At 43.9% G+C, this 15,161-nt stretch overlaps 1 protein-coding gene across 8 annotated transcripts in view; it reads right to left on the reverse strand.

Moving 5' to 3' along the window:
- LOC101913690 (poly(rC)-binding protein 3-like) overlaps positions 1–15,161 on the reverse strand; it is a 67,671-nt gene that overhangs the window by 14,406 nt on the left and 38,104 nt on the right. For 4 of the 8 annotated variants that reach the window (XM_055798630.1, XM_027794453.2, XM_027794452.2 and 1 more), the window contains exons 11-12: positions 14,643–14,695; positions 6,044–6,213 (exon numbers count right to left, since the gene is read on the reverse strand). The exons of 2 other annotated variants lie outside the window; for them this stretch is intronic. In XM_055798630.1, the coding sequence (XP_055654605.1) occupies positions 6,044–6,213; positions 14,643–14,695 (223 nt within the window). Of the gene's footprint in view, positions 1–5; positions 4,723–6,043; positions 6,214–14,642; positions 14,696–15,161 lie in introns of those variants that run through there. 2 more of the 8 variants (XM_027794449.2, XM_027794448.2) reach the window with 1 other exon arrangement.

Below are 15,161 nucleotides of genomic sequence, written 5' to 3' on the forward strand. Positions count from 1 at the left end.
TGCAAACGAAGAGAGGAAGAGGAACAAACAGGTTGGGAGGGTCCAGCCAGGGTGGTGGGGCCGGGAGGAGGAGGAGGAGGAGGAGGAAGGGATGAAGGGAGGGAGGACAGCAACCACAAAAGGGCAGGATTAGATCAGTGGACGAGGGGGACAGACGAGTGGGAGGGAGAGGGAGGAGAGAGAAAAAAAGGGAAAATGAGGGTCAAAGGAGGAACATGTTATGTGTTAAAGAAGAGAAATAACAAAAGGGTTTTTCATGATTTGATGGTGAAAACATTACTGAGACTCTAAAGTTCTTTCAAAAAAAAAAAAGGTTGCGGGGGTTGCTAGTTCATTTTACACATGAAAAAAAGAAATTAAGGAATGTGGGTAATGGCAAAAAGATGGAAAAAATGAAACTGAAAAGAAAACTTAAAATAACTATGAATTTTACTCCCCAGCACTGGTATGGTGAATTTTGCTTTTCAAAATTAACGTTTTTTTTGAAGGGGGGACGCGGGGGGTTTTGCTGATTTTTTCAATTGGTCAATTTTGTGACATGAATAGTACCCTTTGTCATTTTGCTAGGATGAGAGGAGACTGAGCAATGATTTGCTGCTTCCATCTAAGGCATAAATTTTTGGTGGGTTTTTTTTTTTAAGAAAGTTAGTTTTTCATTTTGTTCACTGAGATCAATGTGCATTTTTCATCTAAAACAAACCTGATTAGCCAGTGTGTTCACTTCGGTTTGTACTTTTCCCAGACTTTTTTTCTTTTTTTTTTTAAATCACAACAAAATATTTATGCAATCTGATTATAAGGAAATTAGTAAAAAGGTAAACTGAAATACACCCCGGCTTCCACAGCAGTGGCATCCTTTCTGAGCTTGTGGCAGTGGTTACAGTGAACGTAGAAGAGCTTACCAGCTAACAGACAAGGTACTGCATGGATACAACACACACATTGTCAGACAGGCCCCGCCAGCACAAGGAAGTTCAGATTAGCCCAACCTCTGAGCCCAAGGCAATGACAGGCTCCTTGGAGGATGTAGGTATCAAACCACCTTCATTTTAATCTAACCACCCATCGGCACGTGAGGTGAGTTTGGCCCGTGCACTTGGACTTTTCTCTACATTTTTAGACGTTAAAATACAGTCATTCCAAAAATACGGGGTTTTTTTCAGATGGCAAAATGTTTACCTAGAGCAGGGGTCCTCAAACTGTTTAACTAGGGGGCCGGCGCGCGGATGCAGTGGCAGGCAGCCATCTGCGGCTGCTGGGTTCCCCCCCCAACCCCCGGCGGGGGGTTCTGTAAATACCGGGGGCCGGATTGAGGACCCTGCGGGGCCGTATCCAGCCCACGGGCCGTAGTTTGAGGACCCCTGACCTAGGTAATTCCGCCCCTTGCCATCTGTTGCAGCTTGTACACTGGCTTTTGGGTCAGCGGACAACCTAAATACTAATTTCAAGGGTGCATTTCACGTGTGACCAGCTGGGAGACAGGGAAGCCTATCAAACAAATAGGACTACGGGTGAGAAAATCTTCGCTAGCTGCAGTCACATGTGCATTAATTCTAAGTTTGGGGTTTTTTTCAGTAATTACTTGCCAGGCTCCTGAGCTTTCTGTGGGAGTGAGCTGAGGAGCTGCTCCAGCTTCTCCCTCCCAGCGTGGCGTGCCAGTGAGCAGCCGGCCGGCCATGCAGAGGACCTGTCTGGCAGAGGACCTACCACTTTCTCACAAATCCCATCAGGCCTGGGGAAGCTTCCCAGCACAGCATTTGTGCTGGTCGCTGTTGGTGCCAGGGGCTGGGTGTGCAGACTTAAGAGAGCAGCTGTAGCCAGGCTAGAGGTTGGAAGGGGAGCATGGTCGCCCTACTCTGGGCTTGGAAGAGCCTTACTTTTCCTCAACTTAGACTTACATGCAGTTTTGAGAGTAACAGCCCCTGGTCTATTATTTATGGCCAGAGAAAGGCAAGGGCCAGAAGGCCTGGCTGCATTGCGCAAGGGCAAGGATGCAAGTGCTTGACCAGTGCTATATAGGGGATGGGGACGCTAGATTAAAGCCTCCCAAAGCAGTGCTGCTGATGGTGAGTCTAAAGGATACCTGAAGTGCGTCTGAGCTTGGGAGGAACACTTGAGCAGCAGGTCCTCTCTTCCCCACAAAAGAAAGAGGGCTTTTGGAGTATTAACTCCTTGGTGGCTTTTGCTGGGAAGTTAGAAGGCGCACATCTTCTCTGAGGACGTGGGAGGGGAGGAGGGTGAGTGCATGAAATGCAGACCCGTTTGTGGGAGGTAAAGCTTTGGTTTTCCTACCCTGTGGTGTTCATCTGTCCCCATGGATGAGCAGTTCAGAATTTTTCTAACCTCACAGCTGAGTAGTTCTTTGCAGAGGGAAGAGCATCCTTGTGCTGTTAGCTGTGCTACTTGCTACTTGCAATGTACTTGCGCAGCGGGGTTTACGTCAATAATACTGAATCAGTGAATGCAACTCCAGGGTATATCCTCGACTTGGCGTGTTGGAGTTGCATGGTGATACCTTAGTAGGTTTTGAGAAATTCAGTTTATGCAGATTATATTACTGGATTTTTTTTGTATTTCTAAATCAGTATTATTCTGGGAGGGAGGCATATAGAAAGATAATGTAGGACTTGGTCTTTCGGTGACTCTGAATTTGCCTGCCTTGCATTTAACAAGAACAAAAAAATCCTTACTGACACAGGGGGTATTCAAGTGTGAGCTTTTTCCTGCACTAGCAGGGAGAATAGATCCCACAGGTTAAACACTGGTGTTGGTAGCAGCCACTCAAACTCCCTGGTGCTCTGATGTACTCACACAGGTACAATTAAAGCAATAATTTGCCCTGCTTCACGTTTATTACTGATGGTAACACATAAGGTAAAAGTATGTCAGGTTAGCTATCGGCTGCCCTGTGACAACGGCAGTTTCCCAAACCAATTGTAGATGCAACAAAGTTGGATATGAAAGTGGATGAGGCAGCCTTCATACAAAATTTCATGGTGCCAATTTTACACTGTCCCTTTGAAGACCTACACTAGATGAATATACACACCAAAGGCCCCATCCTGCATTACCCCAAACTAGTGAAAGAAATAAAGCTCAAGTGTGGCTTGGTGGTGCTGTTAGCTCTGTGAATGAACCTCTTGTCAAAAAGGCGGTAAAGAAATACCTTTGGGAAACTGCTCTTCAACAAGGAGCAAGTGCTTCTGGCTACAATTCATTTATAATCCAAAGTCCCATATTACACAGGAAACCTAAACTGCAGTTCATTCTTAATGAAAGCTAGAAGGTGGAATTGGATAATGAAAATCCAGTTACTACAGTGAAGACAAGTTAAGAGACAGAAGATTTTACAGGAAAAAAAAAAAAAGACACTTCTACTGCAAACAAGCTAGGACACATTCTACTCATACAGAGGTCAGCACTCAGGTAATCAATACAGAATTAAAACAATACTTTAGAAAGATTTAAATCTGTCTTATTGTATCAATGTATTTATATATCTATGATTTAGAGTATGTTATGTACATATTTGACACCAGATTACAATAAAAGTCTTAAAACAATTTGATAAATTATTCTATAGATGGCAGCTTTGGTTGGAGGCTAGTTTAAAGATACACACAGAACGTTTCAGGACACTGGACAGGTACTATTTTTTACATCCTATGCTGCTTTTAGACATTGATTTATGCAGAAATACTGGCCCTGGAAACCAAATTCATGAGAATGACGTATTTTGTGGGGGAGAGGGAAAAAGTTCACCTTACCCTGAATGCTTATATGGCTTTTATTTATTATAATTATTTTGACATACCAGACTATAGTCTAGGCACTGTACTCCGCTCTTCCCCAACACTGTTTATTTCATGCCAACATCTATAAAAGAGACAGCAGTACTTGTGGCAGATTTAGGACTGACAGACACTGAAATTGGTTCCAGTGTGCGCAGGCAGCAGCAGCCTAGCTCTGCCTCTCAGAAACCTGCCTGAGCACCTTAACCCCAGCTACAGCAGACCTCCCTGCTGGCTGAAAGTTTCTCAGTTCTTCCTCCAGTGTGACTGCGAACTAGCACTGCTGCTGTGTTGGCACCTAACTGGACAGGAGTTTCTCTTGTGAAAGAAGAAATCAGGAACAGTGTCACTTCTTAAAATGAAAAAGTCACCTTAATGTCCTATGTTACCTTAGAGCTTAATTTATTATACATTACTTTAAGAGTCTTCATTTACAAATGAAGTCACTTCATCTAAATACAGTTTCAACACATGGTACATAATAATATATGATGGTTTATTGTAGATGATGGTAACAAATGACTTCTATCTAGAAATTCAACAGGAAGAAAGTATTTTGTTTCTGGTTTCACAGGGTATAGATAAGAGTATCCATGGTATATGCTGAGAAGTTTTCTTCTTTGCAAAGGTATGTTAAAAGACCTCAGATATATATCCCATTCCATCAAAAGAATCATTAAACAGCAATAAACAGAAGTGTAAGAGTTCACAGGCTTTTCTAGTGAGTCAAACAGAGGTTTGTTCACTAGAGTTTCTGTCTCTGGTGAGCAGCTCACTGCAACTCCATTAATAAGTGCATTAATTTATTTGCATGCTTTAGCTGTCTTGAAGATCTTAAATTGTTATCTTCTGAGATCCAGATGCATGCCATATGGTGTTTGTGCAACTAAAAATGAAGGGGTCTATTCTCCTCTCGATGTGTGGGGAATCCCTGAACACCAAGAGAAGAACATATCCTTAAGGGTTAAAGGAGGGAACACATTTTTATTTGATTACAGGGCTTATGGAAGTGACTTATATTTGCTACAAAGAATATTAAACAGAAGAGCTGTAGGTTGTTTTAGGATTCTGAAAATGGCTTATCTTAGGCTTCACAATGCCACCCCTCAATATATTTGTCCCTAGGCAACTACTTTCAAACTGAACTATAAAAAGGAGTATTTTTGTTTGCTGTAACACAGAGCTGCACGAACGTCCTTCTCCCCCGTTAAGGCATTTACAGTGGCTTGCAGTGGTGCACTACAGAACTGGGCTGGAGAGGAGGCTGGATCATAGGAAGCTGTAAACCTACTATGACTACAGCCCTCTGTATAAATCACATACTTTCTACTACCTTAACAGCAAACATAGTTAAACACAAAGCTTGATTCATATCATGGTGGTTTTTGGTTTGGGTTTGTTTTTTTGTTTTTTTGTTTTTGGGGGGGGGGGTGTGGGGGAGTGGGGAGTGGAAGAAAAAGGAAAACAAAAAAAGCAATAAAACCCATATATACTCCCCTTCCCCACAGTATATTGCCTTGGTCCACCATTTACAAGCACATCTATGAGACAGCAATATGTCCATTGCACTTTCTTCTCAGGGTAATTGCAAGTAAAGGCAGTATCAATTTTAACAGTTTTCTAAATAATCATATCAAAACTGATAGAGACTTAAGCCATCACAATGGCTTAGCTAAACAGCCAGTGCTTTCATTAACTCTGTCACTGGGAAGCAGAGAAGCAGATAGTCTCATCCTGTCTCATTAGGGAATGTTTTTTACACATATGTGATGCTGTCTCCGAAAAAATAAATCCCGTGCCTCTTTAGCAACCAAACGTCAGTTTAATATCAACTCCGAGTGGCAATTTCCAGTTAGTAAATCAAGTCTGTTTTGCAATGTTTTACTATATTTGCCATCTAGGACAGTAAAATGGGTCTGTGAAAAGTATTTTCTTCTAAAGAATTTATGATTGTCATTTCATTTGATTTATCTGCCTATATTTTAGGTGGATGCTAATGTGAGTATTCAGATTTTTCAGCTTGTGTCATTCATTGTGTACCTGGAATTGCACCAGATTAAGCTCCTTTCCATATAAACCAACAGCAAACACAGGTTCTAATGATACAGGCTTTACAGATCATTAGGAATTGAATAATACTATGCAAAATGGACACTGCGAAGCAACTTTCTGGATCTATCCAGGACAGACATTTGCTGAAGAGCAGACAGAGCAATCTCACAGAAGCATTATCACTTACAAAGCAAACTTACCTTGCATTAATGAGGTACTGTGCTAAGCTGATGTTTGCTGGGGATCCTGTGATTGTAACTTGTCGTTCTGCGGAGCCTTCTGTGGCATTAGCAATCTTGATCTGCGCTCCTGACATCTGCCTGATTTCATTTATCTTACTGCCTTGTCTGCCAATAATGCAGCCTATTAACTGGAGCGGGACAAAGACTGAGATTAGTGCCACAGACACAAGCAAAACCCACTTAACTGCAATTTGTAGTATTGCTAAAAACACGGCTATGAAAAGCTCGCTATCAAAACAAAAGATCTTTGCTGTGCCGTTTGGAAGGAATAACTAGCGCAGTCTATTGGCTTTATGATCGCACATCTCTAAATTAAGTTTCACTACTTCATAGTTATCAACTCGGCATCAGATTAGTTCACTGTCTTGCATGGCAGAAAATGACAGCATGGCATGGTGCTGACAAATACAAAACACAGCCCAGCCTGACCTGCCAGCGGCCGCAGCAAGCCAAGAGCGGCAGTGGCAGCCAGGCTGGCCCCCGGCAGCTGCCGCTGTGCGGCTCCGCACCATCCCCTGCGCTGCTGGCCTAGGCTGCCCTGGGCATACGTGGGCCGCCCCGGCCAGGTGCTGCACTATTAAAGTCAGTGGGATTTACAGATCTGCAACTGCAGGCAGAAGCAGCCATAGGAAGAGACTGAAATTTGTCTGCGTTCCTTTACAGAAATTTACCAAACCCCTTGTTTAGTGAATAAAACTGAGCCTGAGGCAGGGGTGTGTGGATGTGCCTGTGTTCCTAGATTCCCTCCGTTTTTTTGGTAAAATTGCGTTGTCATCTTCAATTAACAGTGTTTTAGAGGTGGTTTAAATGCTCTTGGTGGAGTTACAAGCTTTCGGAAGCTGTGTGCAAGACCTCGAGAAGGTGTTTAGCAGCGCAGGTAACTGCTGCAGCTGGGTAAGGCAGTGTGACAGCTGTGCTGGGGTGCTGCTCATCCAGCACCTGGAGCCCCAGGAGCAAGTGGGCACCAAGCCAGCAGCAGAGGCTGAGATGTTTTGGATTCTTTAAGGATGACGAGGAGGACTTTTGTTTCGTGTTAAGGAAGGATGAATGCTGAGAAGCTTAGCAATGGCCAGAACGGGTAGAAAATGGAAACTTTGCTCTACAGGTCTGTTGACACTGGGATGGTGCTGCCAGTCTGACAGAAGGCCATGGCAAGATGCAGAGACTGCCTTCTGCTCCCACCCTTCCTGCTGCTACAGGCCCTGATGTCTTACCCTTCCTGGTGCTGTAGCACTTGGGAGTATCTTGCCAGAAAGAGATCCACATTGTCCATTTCGTCAAAAGAAGAAACCCCTGCCCACCCTGTAATCCTTGTTTCATGGTCAGGGACAAGCAGAAAGCCAAAGCGGGTACATGGGTAGCCAAAACAGAGACCAAGCACAGGAGGAGCACCCACCGTGGGGTTTCAGGAAATGTACACAGGATTTCCCATTCTGTTCAGACAGGAGGGCCTTGAGCTCCCTGGCCTTATCCCAAGGTCCTGGCTTAGTGTGTGGCTGCACATGCCAGCGCAGACAACCTATGTGAACCTCACCAAGAAGCCTCCAGCCTGTCTCTGTGCACACATGAACAGGCCTGCATGTATGGCAGATAGCAGGACAGAGATCCCGAAGCATCTGCTCCCTACGCCTCTCTGCCCTCCATGGTCTGCAGGTAGTGAAGGTGGGGCAGCCCAGAGCACTGGTGGAGAAAGCACTTGTGGGGCACTCAGGAGGCTGCCACTTATATGTGCTGGGGGTCCTCCAACAAGGTTTGTAGCCCAGGTGCATCAGTACAAAGCATTTGCAGTCTCCTAGCTTTGAGTTAGGTAGCGAGGATTCAGTCCAGACTGGTCAAGGATATTGGTGCTGCAAGCATCTGGAAGAGAGGTTCAGTAACCTTTGGTCTGAAGCTCTTCAAAGTCATCCATTTTTGCCATCACAATGGGCTGCTTGAAGATGCTCTGCAAGCTGTGACACAGTCCATAGCTCACACAGTACACCCTTCTCCATTCGTGACACAACCTACAGCTCACACAGAATACACTTCTCCATTTGCTATGCAGGAAGGACAGTAGTGCTGGGGTGCTTAGGCTGTCTCTGCGGTGCCTTTCCCATTATGCATACTTACGCTGAAATTCATGCAGTATCTGAATATTTAAGAGCTGATGGGTTCTGGAAGAAGCTCAAGGGACTGGTTTTCATCTACAAAGCTTTGGTCAGTCAGGCCATGGACATTTGCTTTTACATAAAACACTTGCCCTGCCTTGCTTTGACATGAATATCATGTCAAACTGCACCCAAACACATATCTCTTTTCAAGACTGAACTTTCTAATGCTGTCAGCTGCCCCCCCATCATTCTGTAGCTGGCTGTTTCACATGATTTGGCAGGCTATGCATAATTTAGTCCCACGGAAGTCCCTCACCACAAAAGCAAGCTTCCCCAGACTTTGAACGGTGCTACCTTGCATGCAATGCTGTTTCATTTCACAGATACGAATTCTCTGCTTTTCCAAGCTCAGCAGATGGAGCTAAGGAATGTGGAGACGGTAAATATATAGCTGTCTTCAAGAACTTTAGGTGCTGCATTATTTTTGATGCTCACCTGCTTGCTCAAAACACAGTGAGCCTTAATCTCACTTACGGATTAAATCAAGAGGAAGTTCTCCAGAAAACAAGTGATAAAGCTGGCCCATGTGAGAGAGGAGCCAAGCATACTATAGACTATACCAAGCCTACTACGTGCTATAGTATAATACATATACTGTAAATATATATGCGTATAATATACACATACGCACATATACACACATAATATGTGTGTATATGCATACATATTTTAACTCTTTCAAGACTTGAGCAGAACAGCTCAGATCAGATGCGCACCTAGCCCAGCAGCCTGTCTCTGACTGCAGCAGTAGCATACACTTAGAAAAACAAGGATAAAACCCGTGTGAAGTATAAAACAGTTTCCACTGGTATCCCAGATTTCCACCTAAGGCTTACAGACTACCCGAGCAGCAGCTGGTATCTCTGCCTTTAAGCTCAATAGTCCATGTGTCTGACAATTTCTTTTTGAGCTCATTTCTCTTGCTGCCGCTCAAGAAGGGCCACAGCAGTGACCTGCGGAGCTTGCCTTTGTGCTGTGTGTAAGCATCACCATTTGTCCGGACATCTCGAAATATCAGCTGATGTCCCCTCCTTTTTGGACTGTGAACACCAGGGAAAAACTGTTCCCTTTTCACTTTCTCTACGCTGCTTCTGATGTGCCTTGCCTTACCTCAGTGCACGTCATTTCTCCTCATGCCAAAAACCCACCCAAACTAACCCTAAAACATGGATTCTGCTTTTTGCTCTTTTCTAGGTTTACCCTGTCCTTCAGTAAAGTTCTGCTGGTACTAGTGTAAACAAGACTGAATCAGAAGTCTGGACTCCTAAAGGGTGGGACTGGAAGGTCCACTGTGATTCCTCCTGCCCCAAACTCTTGATGATGATAGTTTCTCCCAATATACTATCCCACATCTGGCTCAGGTCCCTCTCTCCCTTTTTTTTTTTTATTTCCCCATAATGCTAAAAATATATATATATATATACTTCCCACAATGCTAAAGTCACTGACAGCTAAATAATAACAGCTTTCTGCTGGGTTTTTCCTCCAGATTTGTTCCTCCATGTCCATCACATTGCATTATTTCCGTGCAGCAATCAGACTTTCAGTTTTTGCTTTATTATACAAGTCCAATGCTGCAGAGTACTGCTTGTCACGGAGGTGGCATGGAGCTTACGTTCTTTTTAAATACCGGTTAAAAAGTCAGATTGTTTTCTTACAATGAATGTAGTGCTGGTAAAAAGGGCCAAGGAAGTAGCCTCTGCAACTTGGTATCTGCTGCCTGGGGCAGAGGGGTTGACCATACCTGTCCACAAGTATACGTGGTTCCTCTTGGTTCCCTGCTGCCAACCCAGAGTAAGTCCATTGGCTCTGCAAAGCCTCTGCATTAGCTGAGCAAGCAGGTGCTCATCATGAAAGAGGCTCTTTTCACAAAGACACAAGCTTTCTTAGTTCCAGGTTTGGGCTGGGGTTTTTTTGGTATTTTTTATTTAGAAGTGCTGAGGAAGAGTACTCTATAGGGAGAAATAATGTCCTGAGGTATGATTACAGTTCTTTACAGACTTACTGCAGGGCCTGGAAAAAGATGCATAAATACGCTGTGCCTCAATACTACTACTACTACTACTACTACTACTACTACTACAACAACAACCTCCTTCATTTCCCTTGCCAGGATAATACAAAATCTGGACTATAATGGTTTCACAGGCCTTGCAAGAAGGCATGTAGAAAAATAAGAAAACATGTTCAGAAATGAGCTGCCTTATTACTTGTTTTGTAACCCTCTGCAGATTTGTGTGTATTTCAGTTTATTGAGGACCCAACATCAGTTCCCATCCTGTTCCCTAAAGTGAGCAGTAGGTAGTTCTGGGGGGGAATTACTTTTAATGATAAATAGTACCTTGTCCCACAAATGGTCTCACTTTGCTTCTGATGAATATTAACTCTGCAAAATTTTTCTACTGATTCTGGAGCTCATCTGGACAAGTCTACTGGAGGAATCAAATGCCATTTTCTTGGATTAAGGGGAGACAAAAATCAGGCCATGTGCAAACATAAAAAAAAAGGGGGTTTTTTTTGATAACACATCCCCTTAAACATTGTAATTGACAGGATCTGGTTAATTCTGTATTTTTGCTCTGGGCATTATTTCTCTATCACATGGGAGGCTCTCAGCAGTAAGGTAAATTTATTGAGCTTGAATCCACAGGTCCCTTGCCTTCAGTAGAAGTGTTTTGATTTACACTACTGCAGGACCTTTTCTAGCATGTCTTGTGTGGATTATGAAAACGTCACCTAACCATTGCTTTTAAACCCTCTCATACAACTGGAAAGTTTCTGAGCCGGGATGGACCTAGCCAGCAGCTTAGTTTTATAAGAGAATGGCACTTGTTCTCAGGACTTTTCTGGAAAAGGGCTGTAGGGAGGGTGAGGTGCACTTTTCCTGTTAACGTGTAGGTGGCGGGTGGCCTTGCTGGAAGTCACAGCCAGCGTTGGACACCACCCTTGTATTCCCCTTAAGGGCTTGTATCAATTCTCCCCATCTCAGGTGATGGATTGGGGACCTCCAAAGATGAGACTCAGTCACCACAGTCACCGCTTGTGGAAGAGGCAGTGCCACGCAGATGTCCTTGGAGCATCACATGGAGCTGACACTGGATTTCACTGCGGGCTGCTCCAAGAGTATTTTGCACATGTGGGCCCCTCTCCATCATTTGCAGGGAAGTACTTCTGGCTCCATGGGGAAATAAAGGCAGTTCTTCAGTAGGCCATTTCCAACTTGGATGGATCGACATTTCTGTTTCCATGGAGTATGGATCAGATTTATAGCTTTCTCAAAATGTTCCTGGTGATTTCTGAGGGGTAATTGTTTTCCTGTTACTTGCCTCTGCCTGTCTCTCCCATGTATGTGCAAAATATGCATATTTTCATTAAGGATTATTATTATTACTACTACTACTGCTACTACTATTATTATTAATTATTCACTCTCAATGGGAATTTTTAGGGATTGGAGCATCAAATCTTAAGAAATCTGATCTCTGTGCCCATCTAGCCACATGCAGGAATACCATCCTGTCCGGGCCCTTGAGGACGTGCCACTGTTAACACCACTTTATTCCGGGATTTATGTGAAAGACATGTATACTGTGTAACTTAGGCAGCAGAAGAAGGCCAGACAAGATCCCAGCAAGGAAAGAAAGGCAACCAAATGCCCCATAAAAGGTTTTGATGAGGAAAAGGAGCTACTAGATAAAAACCAAAGTGACTTCTGAGAGGGATCTGGAGAAATGTTCTTTCTGCTCGCTCACCCAGAAGTTATGAGAAAACCCAGAAAGGCAAACCTTCTGAACTCATTATTTGGAGAGGAAGTCTCGGCTTTTAGCATGGGGAAAACAACTTTCTGTAAAACACATTTCTTTGTTCTCTTGTATCTCTTTTTTATTGAGCAACAGGTTACTTGCAATCATCATACTGTATGAAGAAAGCAGCATGAAGTTGCTACAAGAATTATTAATAACAGGGAAAAAAAAATTTTTCACTGACTTTATACCAAAGGGAGTGAAGAAAATTTATTTTAATACGAGGCTATGCAAATTGTAAACGGCTATTAATATCTACTTTCTGTAGACTAGGCTAAAGTCTGAGCTCCTTATTCCCTTCATATCTGATTTTGCCCCCTCAGATTCTTACTGAGGTTTCAGCTTTATGTGCTTATCATTACCTTGGTTTTAAAAAACAAGTGTAGCACATGTAGGTATACACTGGTAGCTGCAGAGCATGCAGATATTTGCAAGTTTCATGCTCTTCTCATGAGTGCTGGACTTTTGCATGTGTAAGCATGTACGATAGTAAAGCCGGGGGACTCAGGCAGCACAGGGGATGATCCCTGGAGTCGGGGCAGGCAGGGGATGGCACCTTCCTTCACCTTCAACCAGATAAATAATTGCCATGCCACAATGACTGCCTGTCAAAACCAGGACCAGAGGATGCTTATTGGAAAGTGCAGTCAAATTACCCATGCAGGCTTTGCTGCACAGCTGCTCTTGCCTCTCCTGCCCTGACCACCCTCTGTGCACAGCACCTGACTTACAGCACACACAAACGTGGGTGCCAGTGCCTCCTCACCTGACTCCTCCTCTGCCCCGGGTCTCTCTGTCTCCCTCATCTCCTCATTTTTGGCACTGAGTTGCCTGGAGCGCAGCCTTGCTGCAGCAGTGATGGGGCCACAGGACACTAGTATGCATGGTTACACTGGGAGACCCCAGGGACGGTACCCTCTTGCTACTGCAACCCAAGGACAGCCTGGCAGGGCACTGCTGACAGCCCGGTGCACAGACAATGAATGCCATGGGAAATTCACGGGGAAACTGGTTTTCCCCCTGCAAAATTCCCAAGCAGGCCCGGACGCCCGACAGGACATGAGAGCCCTTCCACCCCTCTGTGCCAGCGCTACAGCCCTGGGTGTGACAGCCCCCTCCGCCCCCCACTAATGCCTTTTGTTCCTTTAATATACACCTTGACACCTTATGAACACCAGAACTCCCTTTCACCATCTGTAGAGCCCCTGCAGGCTGTTTCTTGCCTAAACCCATTTTGGCCTCATTTTCACTCCTTTAGCAACAACGGCAAGACATGTGTTGTGTAGCCAGGAAAATCTATTAGAAACAATGCATGGATGTGTGTTTGCTTTTCAGAGGACAGTGCTGAACTGGAGCATTTCACACCTTCTGGATGAAAAACTGTTGGGTTTTTTTAATTTTCTATTGCACTACAGGGCACAAGGCCAACTTGCTCCCCATCTTGCTCTGCTATGAACTCCAAAAGAAGTGAAGTCAGAAGATTGACCTTGGATTTATATCACTGATGGCAAGAACAACATCTGCCTGAAAGTGAGATTAAAAAACTTGCACTGTAGGGATAAACACGGTGCTCCTATAAAATTCTCAATAAACAATAAACTGGGTTGTAAAGCAGGTACTGAAACATCAGCAGGGCATCTTACGAAATCACAGCACTCACACCTTCACTTCTTTGTATTATTCTGTATTTTTTTCTTACTGTAAATCATTGCCACTGAGTTTAATGGGGCTTACACAATATTGTAAATATTCCTTAAGTAATATAATTGCTATTTGTGATCTCACTCATGCTTGAAAGCTTTCTTTACTGGAGGGGAAATCTTACATTTTCCAAGTGACTCATTTGAAATGAAAACTGAAAAAAAACCCCGTTTGCAATGAAAGTGAATAAAACCAGAAGGCATTTTTATATGACATGCGCTGTATCAGTTGGGCAATTTGAGTAGCTGTTTTAAGATTCAGCGCCACATTGCCCATGGAGACGGGGTCTGTCAATCACAGCTGGTCCAGAGTTGCTGGAGCAGCAATGTTTTCTGCCCTTGTTTTTCAAATAAACCCTTATATTGCACCTTTATGTAACCGGTAGCTTTTTTTCTTGGGAAAAATGCTGTCTCAGGTAAGTGCAGGGTGCAGCGGAGATGAGCATGGCAGAAGCTGTTGCCGTGCAAACCTTCCATGCCTTGGCACGGAGGACACCAGCCCAACACAGGGCATACAGGGCTGCCCATTTTCCACCTGCTACAGTCTTTGTGCTGAGACCATCTGTGCTTGTGCCATCCGAGAGATGAATTTTGATAACTCATCTAAGACCACTGTAAGCAGCAGGCACCCAGGCTTTAATGAAGCTGGTGAAGCACTGCAGCACTGGCACCGTCACACAACTAAACCAGCATCGCTGGAGACCTGACACGAGAGGGCACAGCCACTTCTGCTGCTTCTGTCCACCATGTCACTAACCCCTAATCCCCCCTCCCCAGCAGACTAAATGCTGTACAGTTTATTCTGGGAATTAGTGTTTATAAATCAGGCAAAACCGAGAGGTTTCCCCTCCAGTGGCAGAGGAGCGAGAGAAGAGAAAGTTATACTGACTATTGGTCCACTTACATCATTGGGAATAGTAAGTTCATGGGAACTGGTTGGAGTAGTGGCATCCAGTCCTATTCAGGGGACAGAGGGAGAATGTTACGCCAGTTGTTTGCAAGAAGGGCAAGACACAACAAATGATATTTTAAAGAAGGAAAGATACAGAAAGAAGGGGAAAAAAAAAAAGAAGAGAGTAGCAAAGAAAAACAGAGAACTGCTAGTGAAACAGAAAAGAAAGCAAGAGATGCAAAACTCAGAGGGCTGGACTAATTTTAAATTAGTCTTATTTTAATTAACCTTTAACCCACCAAAGCAACAAATGTCACATGAGATTTCACAAGGTCATAAAAAGCTTCTAGAAAATGAAGGGTTTCCCCTAAAAATAGTCTCTGAAGTTTTTTTAAACACATCAATTGAGCAATTAATGGATAGCTGAAATTTGACCTGTCTGCCAGGAGTTCTAGAATACAGAAAATGAAAGTGGAAGTCAAATGAACAACTAGCAAAATACATAGATATGAAACAGAAAAATTAATATAT

The sequence above is a fragment of the Falco peregrinus genome, chromosome 3, assembly GCF_023634155.1.
Source record: "Falco peregrinus isolate bFalPer1 chromosome 3, bFalPer1.pri, whole genome shotgun sequence".
Lineage (NCBI taxonomy): Eukaryota > Metazoa > Chordata > Aves > Falconiformes > Falconidae > Falco > Falco peregrinus.